Source organism: Pseudophryne corroboree, chromosome 3 (assembly GCF_028390025.1).
Source record: "Pseudophryne corroboree isolate aPseCor3 chromosome 3, aPseCor3.hap2, whole genome shotgun sequence".
NCBI classification, from domain to species: domain Eukaryota; kingdom Metazoa; phylum Chordata; class Amphibia; order Anura; family Myobatrachidae; genus Pseudophryne; species Pseudophryne corroboree.
Window position 1 is genome coordinate 424,573,823 of NC_086446.1, and position 18,105 is coordinate 424,591,927.

The 18,105-nt window shown below is 41.8% G+C and overlaps 1 protein-coding gene across 12 annotated transcripts in view; it reads left to right on the forward strand.

The window, feature by feature from the left end:
* The window catches only part of PTPRT (protein tyrosine phosphatase receptor type T), a 458,515-nt gene that overhangs the window by 314,670 nt on the left and 125,740 nt on the right, over positions 1-18,105 (forward strand). For all 12 annotated transcript variants that reach the window (XM_063960280.1, XM_063960277.1, XM_063960271.1 and 9 more), the window contains one exon: positions 12,685-12,978. In XM_063960280.1, the coding sequence (XP_063816350.1) occupies positions 12,685-12,978 (294 nt within the window). The remainder of the gene's footprint in view (positions 1-12,684; positions 12,979-18,105) is intronic.

The window sequence follows — 18,105 nt, forward strand, 5'->3', positions numbered from 1 at the left end:
TGCCCGAGGGAGTTGTAATGGCGGAATCTGTCAACACCTTTAAGAATGGGTTAGATAAATTCCTATTGGAAAAGGATATCCAGGGGTATGGTGCATAGTCATGCATTATAGTTACTATAAATAGGGATTAAATGCAATGGCTGACAGCAGCATCAGTCAGAAATTTTAGTCAAATCATCATGCATAGGACACCACAAATAGGTTGAACTCGATGGACAATTGTCTTTTTTCAACCTCAGATACTATGTTACTATGTTACTATGTATATTCAGCCTCCTTTTGTACCTCCAGTGGCACCTTGGGACCTGAACGTGGTGTTGAGTTTCCTTAAGTCGCACTGGTTTGAACCACTTAAAACGGTGGAGTTAAACTATCTCACTTGGAGAGTGGTCATGTTGTTAGCCTTGGCTTCGGCTAGGCGAGTGTCAGAGTTGGCGGCTTTGTCTCATAAAAGCCCCTATTTAGTTTTCCATATGGATAGAGCGGAATTGCGGACCCGTCCTCAATTCTTGCCAAAGGTGGTTTTGTCTTTTCATATGAACCAACCTATTGTGGTGCCTGTGGCTACGCGAGACTTGGAGGATTCCGAGTCCCTTGATGTGGTCAGGGCTTTGAAAATTTACGTGGCCAGAACGGCTAGGGTCAGGAAAACAGAAGCACTGTTTATCCTGTATGCAGCCGACAAGGTTGGCGCTCCTGCTTCCAAGCAGACTATTGCTCGCTGGATCTGTAACACGATTCAGCAGGCTCATTCTACGGCTGGATTGCCGTTACCAAAATCAATAAAGGCCCATTCCACCAGGAAAGTGGGCTCTTCTTGGGCGGCTGCCCGAGGGGTCTCGGCATTACAGCTGGGCCGAGCTGCTACTTGGTAGGGTTCAAACACTTTTGCAAAATTCTACAAGTTTGATACCCTGGCTGAGGAGGACCTCATGTTTGCTCAATCGGTGCTGCAGAGTCATCCGCACTCTCCCGCCCTTTTGGGAGCTTTGGTATAATCCCCATGGTCCTTACGGAGTCCCCAGCATCCTCTAGGACGCAAGAGAAAATAAGATTTTAAACCTACCGGTAAATCTTTTTCTCCTAGTCCGTAGAGGATGCTGGGCACCCGTCCCAAGTGCGGACTACTTCTGCAAGACTTGTATATAGATTTTGCTTACATAAGGGTTATGTTACAGTTTTCCTCAGTCTCGGACTGATGCTGTGTTGTTTCATACTGTTAACTGGTTCGTATATCCCAAGTTATACGGTGTGGATGGTGTGGGCTGGTATGAATCTTGCCTTAGATTAAGTAAAATCCTTTCCTCGTACTGTCCGTCTCCTCTGGGCACAGTTTCTCTAACTGAGGTCTGGAGGAGGGGCATAGAGGGAGGAGCCAGTGCACACCCATACCTAAAGTTCTTTCTTAGTGCCCATGTCTCCTGCGGAGCCCGCCTATCCCCATGGTCCTTACGGAGTCCCCAGCATTCTCTACGGACTAGGAGAAAAAGATTTACCGGTAGGTTTAAAATCTTATTTTAATTGGAACAACACATTCTTCAGTTTTTATAGCAACCCCCGAGGTTCAGATGATACAAGGGTTTTGACGTTCTACCTTCCTTTTACCTTCCTGGCGTACATTGGAATTGACTGGTCCTACTGCTTCAATAACCTCTTATGGCCCTTGCCAATGGGCATACAATTTACTTTCTGCAGTATGAACAAGAATCAACACTTTGTCCCGAGGTTTAAAAGTCTGAACTATATCAGATGTGCCATGGTTAAATTTTTATCGCTGCTGGGCTTGGTCTGTATGCTGCTTTACCAAGGGATGTATTTGTCCTAAACAGTTATACAGCTGGGACACAAAATTGCACAACCTTAGGTTCCTGGGCTGGTTGTTATTTCCATCTTCCTTTTAACAGGTCGAAAACTCCCCGGGGCTGTCTCCCATACAAGAGTTTAAATGGGCTAAAACCTGTAGAAGATTGTAGCACTACCCATACCGCAAACATCAGAAAGGGCAGCGACACATCCCAATCTCGACTGTCTTGAGTTACAGCCTGTCTAATCATTTGTTTCAGAGTGTGGTTGAACCTCTCTGCCAGTCCATCGGTTTGCGGGTGATACACCAAAGTTATTATCCTATCTATCACAATAATCAACATACAGTAAGTCTTTCATAAATTTGGACATGAAGGGGGATCCCTGATCAGTTAAAACCTCCTTAGGAATGCCCACACTGGTGTAAATTATTAATATTTCCCAAGCAATTGTACTAAATTTAATATTTAAGTGGTTTTGCTTCAGGATATCTAGTAGCATAATCTAATATCACCAGTATATATTGGTTACCTCGAGCTGTCTTCTCAATTGGACCAATCAGATCCATCCCAATCTGTTCAAACAGGACTGAAGTGGCCAGCAAGGGTACTACGGGAGCTCTAAATTGTGGCATGGGGGCTGTCCTTTGACAGATTGGACAAACCTGTGTTGTATTTGCTGAAGAGTTTTTTCTTCCCCCAAATGCTTTCCCCATAGCTGCGTGTGAGCAGCCTTAAGTACCAAAGGTTCATGTTTCCAGGGAACTAACAACTGGTCTACCTTTTTACCTTGTACATAGGCAACCTGCGACAATAAGACATCTTTCAACGTAAAATATGAGGTGCTCTCTGGAGGTAGGGCAGTCTTTATTCTGTCGTTTATTTCAACCACATTTTGGAAAGCATTCACCAAGTTACTATTATTCAACTGATCCTGTGAAAAGTCCTGTAAAGCCACATACTTTTATATAGGCAACCAGTCATCTTCCAACCACATTCCTTCGCTCTGCGGCCATTACTGGTTTTATTATGCCATTGTACAAGGGATGGAATGTTATGCCAGCCAAATCCTTGTCTTCCAAACTGTTACTTGGTCTCCTGTCTTCCTTGGTTCGTACCTCACAAGCAAATTCAAAGGTATTGAGTCCTATGAGCGTCTTTCCTCGATTGTCGATCACTGGCAAATCTTCACTGGCCCAGCCGGCCAACATTTCCCCAATCAAGGGAAAATATCTTCCCAATATCAGGGGGTATGGGGATTTCGAGGCAACTGCTTTTATATATCTTAGTACATGTCCATTAATTATCAGTGGAAACTGTACCCGGGAATACTCTTCCATGGCCCCATGTACACATAGCAACCTCACACAACGTAATACTTGGTCCACTTCTTTTAGAACTAACTGTCTGGACATGATACACAGTTCACTCCCAGTATTGACAAGGGGCCAAGCCTCATGGCCTTTGATTTGTACTACCAGTCGGAACAAAGTTGACTCCTTAAGAGAGAAAAGCCCGGTGCACATGCTGATGGCTGGTCAGTCTATTTTTCCTGTTGCATACTTTATGGGCTCAGAATGCTTTGGACAATAGCGATAAATATGCCCTGGCTCTCCACATTTGTAACAAATTACCACCGTAGTTTTTGCTACAGTTTCCACCAGGACCCGGATATGTGGTCTGGGTGCAGGTTGTAGGTTCAAGTCAGGCGTTTTGTCATCTCTCCTAGTGTAATGTACTGCTCACTGACTATAGCTAAGCCTTCAAAGGTCTGTGGGTCAGCCGGAAGAGGCCACCTCTGAACTCCTCAGTCCAGTACTCGTATACAGTGGTCTATGGCTACTATCTCCACAACTTGGTTACCCGTATCTGTTTCAGGCTTTAACTATGCTTTTCCCAATCTGGCCAACTCTGCTAACTGGATTCAAGGTGTCTCTGGGGGGGGGGGGGGGGTAATCTGACAGTCATAGAACTTTTGAGCATTGCTAAATCCTGTCACCCCTAGCCTATCAAGTATAGCCACGTTTAGGTGGGTATGTGGCTTGCTGCTCAAGCAGGTCAGTGTAAGTCCTATGACCTGCTCCAGTCAGGTATGGTGCCAATCTGCTGACCCATTCCCTTGTCTGCCAACCTAGGTGCATTACAGTTCTCTCAAAGGTGTGCAAAAACACCTCATTGTCAACAGATGCTGTCATATTCAGCAGCGCCTTCAGCTCCTGACCCACTTTCCTTAACCTTCCTAGGGTGTTGCAATGGAGTATACACCTAAGGTGTAATTTGATATGGGTCAAAAAATCCCCGAACATCCTAGGAAGGTTAAGAAGACAACTCAGCCTTCATCACCTTATTATTTTCTTGCTGTGCCTGTATATGGGATTGCAGCCACAATAGTAATAGTTCGGAGGACCTCCTCCATACTTCTTTGGGACTCTGTGTCAACTTTAAACTTTGTGTCCCTTTTCATAAACCACTTCTAAGAAACGGGAAAAAAGGGAAAAAGTCCTCTCACAGGTTGTCTTGCTACAGTCAGCTATAGCAAGAATACCACTGTATGTGTGTGTGTGTGTGTGTACTTTAAACAAGTTGCTATTGAATCACTGTAACAGTCACATTCCACAACAGAGAACCCCTGTATTTGCACAGTGACTAAAACTTTCCCTTAACTGGACTTTATACAGTCTCTAAGTTTCCCTGGACTGCCCCACTCAATAGTAACAAGGAATGCAAACCAGCCAGGATTTTTTTCTTTAACCCTGTTCCTGTTGGTGCAAACAAGACTTAAATAGGAACATCAGAAACATTGTGGGGGTCCTGCTGGGCTGACCGATCAGCAATGGTTGAGATGAAGTTTTTCATTTCTGCAGCTGCAAACACTGTGTATCTGACTGGTCACATCCTGTGCGACCAGGTCAGATAATGCGCTTGCTGGTATGGCCTCATCTGATGCGGACATGCCAGGAAAGTGGTTAAAGAACAATTATGTCTTCTAGATATTTGCATAAAATAAATATGACCTGTTGTGAAGGAAATATGAGTGTGTTTTGCAGTTGTTTGTTCTAACAAACTTAAGGCATTAGTTTGTATATGATATATAGGAGTACTATGGTAAGTCACACTCAGTATGTAACATCTTCTCAGCCTACGGAGTCTAGCTTACTAAACACATAGTTAAACGTATGCAAACTTTTTAAGGGAATTTTGGAAAAATGTTCTTCAGCAAAATCCATTACAGTATCATTCAACTGTTTATAAAAAAAATGACTAAAGGCCCTCATTCCGAGTTGTTCGCTTGCTAGCTGCTTTTAGCAGCATTGCACACGCTAGGCCGCCGCCCTCTGAGAGTGTATCTTAGCTTAGCAGAAGTGTGTACGAAAGATTAGCAGAATTGCGACTAAATAATTCTTTGCAGTTTCTGAGTAGCTCCGGACCTACTCACAGATTGCGATCAGCTCAGTCCGTTTAGTTCCTGGTTTGACGTCACAAACATGCCCTGCGTTCAGCCAGCCACTCCCCCGTTTCTCCAGCCACTCCCGCATTTTTCCCTGACATGCCTGCGTTTTTTTGCAAACGCCGGGAAAACGCTGAGTTACCACCCAGAAATGCCCCTTTCCTGTCAATCATTTACCGAACAGCAGTGCGACTGAAAAGCGCCACAGAATCCACAGCAAATCTGCTAAGTTTTTAGTTAAATAACTAAGCGCATGCGCCCTGCGTGCCTTGCGCATGCGCAGTTTGCAACAAATCGCAGCATAGCGAAAATCAGCAACGAGCGAACAACTCGGAATGACCCCCAAAATTAGAGTAAAATTAAAACTGAGATCTGCTGACTAAATCATGACTAAAACAAAGCATACAAAGAGACTAAAATGTTACTCTAAACCAACTACAATTTTAAGTAAGCTATTAAGACTAATACTAAATTAAAATCCTTGTCAAAATTACCATTGCTGCACAACAAATATCAGCTCTTGCACAACAGTAGGTTACAAATATTTTCCTTAGAGTAAAGCAATCACAGCAATGGGTTTTCACCTTCGGCCACAGCCGATGTACACAAGATCAGTGGACCCTCCTGTTCCCGACACCCTGACACCAAACACCCTTACACCCAGCCTATCATCTGGCCGACTTGTTCTGCATAAGTAGCCCTGAACCTTGATCCCAGGAGGTCTTTAAGCCAAGCTCTCAGGTGCTGACTATTGCCTGGCTGCTGATCTCAGCAAGCTGCAAGATCCGGAGCGGACCTGTTAAACACCCTACATCCAGGTAACCAACCCTGCCTTTCTGTGGGATTGTGTCTTTGGGAAGGTCACGTTTAGTGACCAAAACGTTGACTGCAGCAATGGCTTCAACTTTGTGAGTAATAAACTTCCTGTTATTAGGCTGCAAAGACCCTGGTGAGTGCCTTTTTCTGGAAATTTATACATATGGATTCTACTGGAAAACATTGAAGTTGCACCCCTGGCAGTTGGATTTTATTAAAACAGAGAAAGCCAACCCACAAAAAAATAAACTCTGAGAGGATCACATTGACTCTATTGTCATCTAATAGACCTGAGACAGTACTTTTTGGATTCCCTTTTTCTTACATGGAATCAAGTCAGATGGCGACCTGTTACAATTAATCTGGTTTTATACCTATTTTAATCGATATATACAGCGGTGTACATGTTCCTTCAGGATTCCCTTAAATTATTGGGCATCCGATTCTGTACCCCTGAGGAAGTCCCAGAAGGGATGAAACACGTTGGGTTTTCCAGACATTTATTTCCATCTGTGCTGTATGCTGGATATATGCTGATATTGCTTCAGAAATAGAATTTAAACCAGATAAGACTTGGAATTGTATTTAATCTCTGTGAAACTGTGCAGATGCCGTTTGTATATTTTATGTATGCAATAAAAACTGAAATTGAGTTTTAATAAAGTTGTTTTCATGTTAACATGAATTAATAGGATCAACAGTACTACCTATTAGCGCCTTCAGATCTATATATAAATTGTTATTTTCGAACCTCGTCTAACAGGAGGCTTTTCTTGAGGTGCTGCTTTTTGTGTCCTTCACTTAGCGCTTTGGGGTGCCCCATTTTTTATATATATATATATATATATATATATATATATATATATATATATAAAGAAGTTGCGTGGACCGGCACTCCCACAGCTGGAGATATATGCCCCGGTGCCCTCTGGTACAAATGTGGTAGGTTGGAAGCAATTAGCGGCACACAGGGTCTTATTTCAGCAAGCAATTGTATTGAAAAATCACAGCATAAAAACCAACGTTTCGGGACTGGCACGTCCCTTTGTCAAGGTGAGTTACTCACCTTGACAAAGGGATGTGCCAGTCCCGAAACGTTGGTTTTTATGCCGTGATTTTTCAATACAAGTGCTTGCTGAAATAAGACACTGAGTGCCGCTGATTGCTTCATTGCTTCCAACCTATATATATATATATATATATATATATATATATAATTTAGGAATAACACGTTTCACGTGCACATGTGGGTGTGATTTTCTGGTGTACTTATATTTTTATACCTGTGATGAATTCATTATACAGCTGAAACCCCCCCAAAAAATAATCTATTGCATATAAAAGAATAAAATACATATTCAAGAACAAATGGCTATCACAGTAATGCTCAGTATAAAGCCATATACACAAAAATGACATGCACAATCTGGGTGTATATACATTTAGAGAGAGGTGAAAATGACTACTTGGAACAATGACGTCCCTGCGGCTCTTTCAGCTTAAACATGTACAATGTAAGTCCCGGCCTGTAAAGTAGTCTTGCAAGTGAAGCCTGTCCAGTAGAAGTTTGGGGAGGAGACGTAGCAGGAAACTTTTTGGGTGGGTCTGGGCTCTGACTTCATCAACCCCCGCCCCTACGTTGAGAAAAACGCCACAATTTGTGGGTCCTTGGAAAGGGGACAGCTTAAAATTATGCGATTGTCATCATTTTAGCCCCTTACCACGAACACATGAATTCTGGTGATTATCCCTCCATCCTGCCTGCTGTACCAGTGTGCGGGCAGGATGCGGGAGATCTGACTGGTCTTCTGGGGGTGCAGGGGGCTACACCAAAAATCGGGAGTATCATGCAGCTTCTGGGAGAGTAAGCAAGTATGTGCCAAAGTCTGCGGTCGACATAAGATTATTTAGCCCGCTGCAAACATGTAGGAGTAATATCCAGTAGAAAGTATGCTCTGGTGCTTGGGTAATTATTGACCTCCACAATCCAATACAATGGCAGTTGTTTATATATATATAGCTGACCTTCCAGCAGAGCGCAGCCATATGAAGAAAGTTTGCGGTATTAAAAAACATCCAAAAGGCAAAATCTGATTAGTTTATAATATGAGTTATACTGTATATCTAATTACAGGCAAAAATTAAATTATTACAGTATGGTCTATTATCAGCTATGTGTTAAAAATACAGTAGTTAAGTGAAGACTTCAAAGCTTGGGTAAAATCTATTAAAACTAGTAATATGAACGGTGAGGAGGTTATTAGCGAATATTAGTTTAAAGTTAGAATATATTTCAGGGATATATTTACATATATAATTAAAAAAATTCAAATAATCTAGAGAGAAAAAGAGAGATGAAAGAGTACGTTGTCAAGGTATTTGGTCTCATCTGTGATACAGTGTTTGAGAGATTCTTAGCCCAAAGGAACATTCTTCCACTTCGCAGAGATTTGCCCTATAGACAATCCATTGGTTACAGTCGGGATCTGTGAGTTAAGTTTTGGTTTTGAGACCCTGAGGTGGGGACACAGCTGGGGCAGAAAGACAGACATCACTCAGCACTGGCAAGAGAGTTAGCACATTAGGGAGACTGCTTACCCTTCATACTGTAGCAATGAAGCATAGCAAAAAATAACAATGGTTGGTAATTGCTTAAATGTCACAGTATTGTGTCTTCTTCAGTCTTAGGCCAGGCAGCCCTATAAGAGAGAATTAGTGGAGAATGTTATTGTCAATTTGCTTTTAGGTCATTTTTGTTCTTAAATTATAGGTTCATACACACATTTTCTCTCCCCACACTGATCTCGTTCTTCCATGATCTTATTATCAGTTACTCCTGCAATTTCATCTACTAGTTCTCTCACAGTCTTGTTTCTTTGCACTCCCGTTATCTCCCATATCTTCATGTTTTTTTGACAGCTTTCATCTTACTCTTAAATTCTCAAGCCATTCTCCTACTGTGTTTTAATAGTCCACTTGGTCCCCGTCATTTTCCGCCTAAATCTTTAGTTCTAAAAATGTACAGTACTGCACTGTGTCCACAGAAATGTGTTTAAAATCAGGTCTAGAACACAGCTAGAACACTGTGTGCAACTGCTCTGCATACAAAAGAGAACATACTGTATGGCATCATCTTAAACATAGTAATTCACACTTTTTCCAAGCTTTTACCAGTCAATAATATACTGTACTGTCAGAGTACACTTACTGGATAGCCCAGTAAGAAATGTAACATCTGTTATATATGCAAATCATATGCCAATTCGCACAAAGTACATATCAGTAACAACTAATTGGAGGTAGAGTGCTGCAGAACCCATACATCATACAGTAAATTGGACACAGGATGAGTGGGACAGAAAGAGATTCACTTCCTCCGATATTGTAAGATCCACTAATGAATCAAGGATGAATACTTATATTAATCTGTCCTATATAATAGATGGTGCCATAATAGTAGCAAAATATGCACACAAAAAAACAAATACACACACACATAAATTATATATGGGTGTAGTATGTTATGCCGGCTTTTGGGATCCCGGCGCCCAGCATACCAGCTCCGGGATCCCGAACACCGGCATGTGGGCAGCAGGGTGAGTGCAAAAGAGTTCCTTGCGGGCACGGTGGTGGAATGCCAGCTGTCGGGATTCCGGCGTCAGTATGGTGAACGCCGGGATCTCGACAGCCGGTATATCAAATGCTTCCCGTGTGTATATTTTATATATATATATATATATATATATATACTGTATATATATATATATATATATATTTGTATATATTTGTATATGAGTCGCAACGCAAAGAGACACAGAACACTGGGGCAGATGTATTAACCTGGAGAAGGCATAAGGAAGTGATAAACCAGTGATATGTGTAAGGTGATAAAGGCACCAGCCAATCAGAACCTAACTGTTAATTTACATACTGGAGCTGATTGGCTGGTGCCTTTATCACCTTGCACATATCACTGGTTTATCACTTCCTTATGCCTTCTCCAGGTTAATACATCTGCCCCACTGTTTGTCGTCCCCATCCCATCAAAATCATTGCATCTTTGTCCTTTTATAGTGCTGTGTAGCAACACATTTGTGTATTGTTAGCTCCCACTGATCATCAAGTTGTTGTTTTGCAGCCTAATCCATGCCTCTCTTCTTCAATCATCTAATTATCTACTTTCATATAAACTGGACCCTGTCTGACATCTAATTTCTTCTCTCATCTTCTGTGGACATTTTCTCATTGTTTATTCTTCATGTTTAAATAATATTAGTCATTTCCTACTTATTCCTTCCTTAATCCTGTACATAATCTTTCAGTAATCCTCCTCATTATGTGCTACATGCTCTGTCATCTTGCATTCCCTAGATTTCCTACCTGCTCTTCTTATTCTCTCACACAGGTTGTCCAGACCCACCTGATAGAATGAGTTTATACTGCTGTGGTTTTTACAGTAGTAATCCTAAAATCTCCCCTCTTCATTTTTGCCCTTTAAAACATGTTTTCCTCATTCCTCTTCTATTCTTCGTTCCCTGTTCTTTTCTGTTGTCAGAGTGACCCACTTCACCCTGTTGCTTTCCCCTGTGCTATGTGTTCATGTGCCTAAATATTCAAACAACTAATTGCAGTTCCACTGGCTTCACATCCGTATCAGCACAGGTGCTGCTCAGTACAATCAATTATTGATCATTTTATTTCTCAGTGGAGATAATTATCCAGGTATTATTCTACAGACACTCAATGTGGACTTGGGAGACAACCATCCAGAACACTCATAAAAATCGTATATTTTATTTATTAGGGGCATGAAGAGCATTATACAAAGCAGCGTGTTCATTAACAGTGTACAGACATCCTGCATCATTATAAAGTGCATACTTTCATCATTAATATATTATAGTGTGGATTCATTATCAATGCATAAATATACAGTGTCTTGGTCTGCATTGCTATCATTTGTAGGATTACCATATACTGACCATTGTAATAAGTAGTAGACTGTTCAATACCTAAAGGTAGACATAAGTTATTATCATACAAGGGCAGATGTATCTATCCTTGGATGGAGATTAAGTGAAGATGTTGCCAAAATATCCCAGCTTTTAACTGTCACTTCTAAAACTTTGGTAGATAAATGTTCTCCTAGGCTTGATGCATCTCCCTAACAGTGTTATATAAATGTTATTTACCATAATACAGCATTGATTTAAAGATCAGTTAATAGATAATCTACATCATTAAAAACTCTAGTACGGTATGATCATTACCAGCGTATGGATGGCAATTATCATTAACAGTGTTTTTTTTATCCCAGTGCATAAATACTAATTAAAATTAGAAACTGAATGTTGTTTGTTGTCAGTTTATACTTACTATACATACATTACTATACACAGTGCAGTAGGTACGTTGTCAATAAGTTGGCTAATGTTACTCAGCTTGATATTGGTAGCTCTCATGGTCCCAATTTGGCTTTTAGTAGAAATGTGATTTAATGGAGTGAAAGGAAAAGTGTCTCAGAAATGTTTATGTGGGTATCAGATCATTTGTGAATCTGACACATTGAAGATTAGTGAAGCGCAATAGGCAGTGGCGTAACTACAAATTTTGCTCCCCCTGCCAAAAATGCCCGCCCCCCTTATCCTCCCATAGTACCTGCTAATGTCAGCGCTGATCATGCTTGCCCCCTTCATACGAGCATCCTCAATAACTGTCTCCTCTGAAGAGGCAGCCATTTTTGGAGGGACATTTCTGCCATGTTGCTACTCCTCAGTCCAGTGGCTCCTCTCTGCTGCACTGACAGGGACGTGGCAGCCCGGGACAGTTGTCCCCACAGTACCTCCAGCGCCCACAAGCCACCCAGCGCTTCCAAGCCATTGCGGTGTCTACGGGGACTGTTGCTGTGCCACTGGCAATAGGTAGTCCCAGAGAGGAGCTCATGCAGAACACCTGGTTAGGTGCAATTCTCCTTTTAGGCTTTCTAATGATTAAGAAGCATGGTACAGTTCTGTGGCTGATGTGGCAGGAGTTAGAGTGGGTGCCTTCTAATTTACTGATCTGCACAACTACAAATGCTATGCGCATTATGAGATCACGTGACTCTCAGCAAAAGTAATGGAATAAGCTGTCAACCTTAAAAAAGAACAGTAAGGAGGAAACTCTAAAAATAATGCCGCCTGGATTATGAGTTTTATTGCCAGCCAACTGTTGCTTTTCTGACAGCAGGTTTCTTGCTGTTTATAATGTTAAACACCAGCTCTTGTTCTTTGTAATGCAAAGAGGCAGACATGTCACTCCAAAATGCCACTTGAGGAAACATTTTCACCTTGGAAAATAAGAAAATATAAACACTAAATGGAAAGGTTGTCACCTTGCCTCATGGTATTGCACCGAGAACGATAATAATAATGACAATTTATGACCTCAATGTGTGTATAAATTGTCAGTATTGAAATATGTACATTACAAATACCATAATATGTCATTTGCACAGTTCCGTATATTGTATTCATATTCATTTAGGATATGCTGTTAAAAAAAGACACCATGTCTATGTTTAAAAAAAAACAACTAGTTTTGTTGTTAATACTTATGTTCTTTTCCATGCCATTCCAGAACCACCAAAGCCTATTGCTCCCCCTGAACTTCTGGCAGTGGGAGCCACATATTTGTGGATCAAACCAAATGCCAACTCAATCATTGGTGATGGCCCCATTGTCCTAAAGGAGGTGGAATACCGGACCACATCAGGCAGCTGGGCCGAGACCCACGTGATGGACGGACCCACATACAAGCTATGGCACTTAGATCCTGATGTGGAATATGAAATACGTGTCCTATTAACTCGTCCGGGAGAAGGTGGTACAGGACCACCGGGACCACCACTTACAACTAGAACAAAATGTGCAGGTAGGCTGGAGTGTATGCTTGTTACTTTTGAGATTATTAGCCTCATTAAACATTAAAAAGATACTTATGTTCTTATAGTCCAATAGTCATAGTTCAGTGATGTAACTGCAATTGTTGCCATGCAGAATTAGTTAGAAAGATATGCATGTGTCCAGGTATATCTCCTGCACCAAGTATAGGCTGCTACAAGAGCACAGTGATGATGAGTAGTAGCAAACCAAGCTAACCCAGATTCCGGGCTAATATGCACATTTTGATCTGTGTACACTATGCTGGAGCACATGCGCCCAATTTCCAGCCAACGCCGCATCAGGCCCTAAAGGTTTCCTCTTAAATTCTTTTCATCCCTTTATATCAAGTACATATAGCTGGTTATGATTATTAATAGAAATCACTTTATAGACGTGTCAGGATCTAATATATATTTATTATATATAGTAATCTACTTCCACAGGTGTTACAAGAATAAGTTGTTTAAGCTCAATAACTAAAAGTTTTCTGCTAATATATAGATGTTTATGAGGTCATTCTGATTTGGATGCAATGCTGATGTTCATGTCTAAATCACTATAAAGCTGACAACAGTTAACAGAACCTATTAAGACGCTTGGGGGTAAATAAGTTTACTTTAGCGTCTAAAACAGAGAATTGGTATTGTTGCCCATAGCAACCAATCAGATGCTATCGATCATTTCTCTGTTGCCTTTTAGTAAATGATAGACAAAATCTGATTGGTTGCTATGGGCAACATCACCAATTCTCTGTTTTAGTAAATTTACCCCCTGGTCTCTGGAATGTATAGGGTGGTGACTGGGAGGAGGCAGATACACACAGATATTCATTCTTATGGTTGTGTTGTTATGGTAGTGTCTTGGGTGTGTTGCACTCAGACACATAGGGCCAGATGTACTAAGCCTTGAAAAGTGATACAGCGGAGAGTGATAAACTACCAACCAAACTACCAGCACCTGTCATTTTTTTAAACACAGGGGTCTATTCATGAAGAAGTGAAAAGAGTGGAGAAGTGAGCCTGTGGAGAAGTTGCCCATGGCAACCAATCAGCTGCTCTGTACAATTGTATAGTATGCAAATTATAAATGTTACTTCAATTCTGATTGGTTACCATGGGCAACTTCTCCACTGGCTCACTTTTCCACCATTTTCACTGCTTCATGAATAGACCCCACAGCCTGCAACATGACAGTTAGGAGCTGATTGGCTGGTACATTATCGCTCTCCACTTTATCACTTTTCAAGGCTTAGTACACTTTAACATTGGAGGCCATACACTAATGGAGATTCTGCACCTACCATCGGACAGGTGCAAGTGCCGATGTTACTTCCAATGGTTGCAACTGTAGCCGATCAAAGGAAGCGTGCTAGCCCTTGTGCATTTCGATGGGGTTTACTAGAATTAGTATAAACTCACAGCCAGGACTACAGCCAAAGACACTTACGATGTCACGGCAGCATCCAAGTCTGATCCAGCCTCTCAGGATTTGTTTCCAGTAGTCTATGTAGAATTTGATGCAGACAGTGCCACTATGTAGGGCCACAGGTGTATGACAATTGTAAGTTGCATTGTGCTTAAGGTTGTTAAGTGCTGTATATCATCCACTCTTAGGGCCTAATTCAGATCTAACCGCTGCTGTGCGTTTCCACACAGCGGGCGATCAGATCCGATCGCATGCGTATGCACCACAATGCGCTGGCGCGTCGCACAACAGCAACAGGCATCGGCGCCTAGCGATGGGATGGTGCAAAAAATCCAAACGCACAAGTGTTCGCAAGGTGATTGACAGGAGGTGGCCATTTCTGGTGGCAACTGACCGTTTTCCAGGAGTGTCCGGAAAAACACAGGTGGGCTCAGGCGTTTTCAGGGAGGGTGTCTGACGTCAGCTCCGGCCCCGATCAGCAGGAATCAGTCGTATGGGAAGAGTAAGTTCTGGGCTGCACAGAGACTGCACAAAATCAGTTTGAGCAGCTCTGCTACATATGTGATCGCACACTTGCACAGCGATTTAACCCTCCCCCTGTAGGCGGCGACTATCTGATCGCAGGGCAGCAAAAAACGCAGCCCAGCGATCAGATCGGAATTATGCCCTTAGTACTGAGTACCAGTTCACGTTCCATTTCACTATTATTGTAGAGTGCCATGTGTTATGCTCTCTCTATTTCTGTCTCTATTATTGGAGAGAGAAATAAAAGTGAGGGAGAGTGCATTCAGCTTTCCAATTGTTTCCATGTGCTGCTTACAAAGGGATCTTTGTTTATAGTATTCTACCACTAGGTTTCTGCTGTTTTAAATAGAGGCGCAGGGTGCCCCTGCATTGCATTATAGTGAATGGTGTTAGAACCACTTTGCAATGTGTAAATGGAATCAGAGAAACAGGCTGTTTTATTATATGGTTCATATACATTTTACTTCATTACAGGACGCTTAACAAACTGCTTGAGTATAAAAAACATATAATTATGCAAACATTCAACTATTTTCATGGTAATTTGGCCTCCAAATTACAATGTTATTGCTCTTCATGAATACTTATTTTCTTGGCATTTATAATATACTAACTGCTGCTCCTCTTTTTATTCTGGTGCTATTGGTTTTGTTTCACAAAGAAGCAGCCTCATTCCCTCTCTCACAATCTCTGTACCTCTCACTTTGGGCGGTATCCAATTACCTGCAGTCAATTAGCCCCGATAAGTCAGCGCTTATCTAAGATGGCAGCACTTACAGGAGCAGGGGCATTTTTAGAGGAGGGGGTTTGTGTACAGACTCTGGGTGTGCCCACTCCTCTTCACTGTGCTGTAGGCTCCGGCAATGTACCGGAGTCTACTGCGCATGCACAGGTCTCCAAAAACATGATGCCTGCCATGGTCTGGAGACTATCTGTTGCGCATGCATGGTGGCCATTTTGGGGCTGAATTTTGCTGCGGCTGCAGCGCCCGTTGCGGACTCCGGAAAGGTAAGTAAGTATTAAAACGGCATGGATGCTTTCCCTTGCTTCTGCCAATACTCTTTTTGCCATGACCAATCTCCTCTTTCAGAGTGTTCATTCACCTCTTTTGCTGCGTTTCATCCTCAAATTGTATGTTTAGTCTCCTTTTTGGAGTAATATTCAATATCCTTTGTTCCTCTTTTCAGTCTTGTTCTCATTCCCTCTATTGCCATGTACTATACCTTCTCTATCTGGGTCCCGTCTCTTCGACTGTTGTTTTTGGGTGTGGTTTAAAAGATCAATAATAAATATGGCGACAGTCAATAGTTTGACACCGTATGGGCGACATGCATTAGGCCGACAGCATCAAAAGGTCCACAGGGTGAAACGGATGACTTGGATAGGGTAGACTGCAGAAAAGGTCAACGCGTACAAAAGGTAGACAGGGTCAAAAGGTCAAAATGTAAAGAATTGACACAACTTTTTCTGGGGTGTGTCATTTTTAATGTTTATCCACATGTGAGCTAAATTAGTTAAAACGTGTACCCTCGCGGATTCGGTTCGCTCACAATGCTTCAGGCAAGGTGCTTCGTACTCGGCACAGGTTACTATTCCCAGTCCAGTGCACGTGGATAGTAAATCAAGACAAAGTTGAAAAAAACACACATGTCGACCGACCATGTGTGTCAACCTTTTGAACCTGTCAACCTTTTCAACTGTCTACCTTTTGACCATATAAAGCTAAATCATGTCGACCATATGTCGTTATCCGAATCTGTCCATTATCTTTGTCTATGAACTACTCTCTTGCTGTGCTTTACTCTGCTCTAGCTGTGTTCTATCGCTCATATCCTGTCACTGTGTGCTACAGTATGTCTCTCTCTCTCTCACTCTCTCTCTCTCTCTCTGTGTCATACTGTCCCATCTTGATTTGTTCTATGCCTCAGTGTCTCTCTCTCTCTCTCTCTCTCTCTCTCTCTCTCTCTCTCTCTCTCTCTCTCTCTCTGTTCCATCCCCTCTTGTTGTGTTCTATTATTATTGCTATTGCTCTTTTTAGAGCTCTGAATATTTAAAGATGAGCCTTGCATTCTCTGTGTATATTTATAATCACTGCCAATGTATGCAAGCCCTGTGTACCAATTTACACTTCATGCTTACTGAAAGAGAAGCTTGTTACTTTCTAGAGATACTTTCTATAACTACAGTATGCAGCACACAGCACCCAACACTTGCTGCTCATAACCACAGGGATACAAAAGCTTTGTGTGTGGTATCAGCCTGCCAGCCTGCCTTTATGGAAATGTCTATATTATATATTATAAGGATGCATGTATGAATATGTAAGTGAAATCCTGCTTATCTGTATATATATCTTGGTGTGGATGTGATGTGCATAAACGCTTTATAAAAGGACCCTGAATAGTTAAACACCTGCAGCTACTGCCTCCCTTTCCTTCTTTCCCCTGGATCTGTGCTGCAGAAGGGGGAGGCATTTGGGCTGGATCCCTGCAGGTAAATGAGGTGTTTTTATTGTAACGAGGGGAGTGTAGTACCGCGTATTTCTGCGGAGAGCTGATGCACCATACCGCGTCCAACACAATGTCTTCTCCCCAGGAAACCTTCATCTCCCACAGCCCCACCCCCATTCCACTATGTGATTGAGAATATGATTTCCTCCTAATTATACGGTGGGCTTAAAAAAACTGCTACATTAACCCATTGAAAATGAGTGAAAAACAGGCATGCAATTGTTTGTATATGGTGTATTGTATATTATATAGGTTTACAGGTACATAGACGGTTGATGTGTGTACTATGATTACACGATGCATTGATTTCTGTCAGATCGATTTACATAAGTGCTTGTGTAGCAATGAGATTGTTTTTGTGTAGCGCTATAATGTATATATGGAAGATGCAGAGCATGCACATAACTCCAGGTATATACAGAGTGCACATAGTTTCAAAAAGTGTTATGCTATCCTAATTAGTGGCAGGGAAATAGAGTATAAATGCCAAAATCTATTGCTAAAATGGCTAAAATGTTGGAAATTGTGACCCAAGCATCTGTTCCACATGGGCTGTTCTTTTAACATTATTTCTAATTTTGCCTTCCTTTCAACCGCATTTACATCCGCTCATATTGTTATAATCACTTAGTAAAGGTATTAGCTAATCAGGGGCG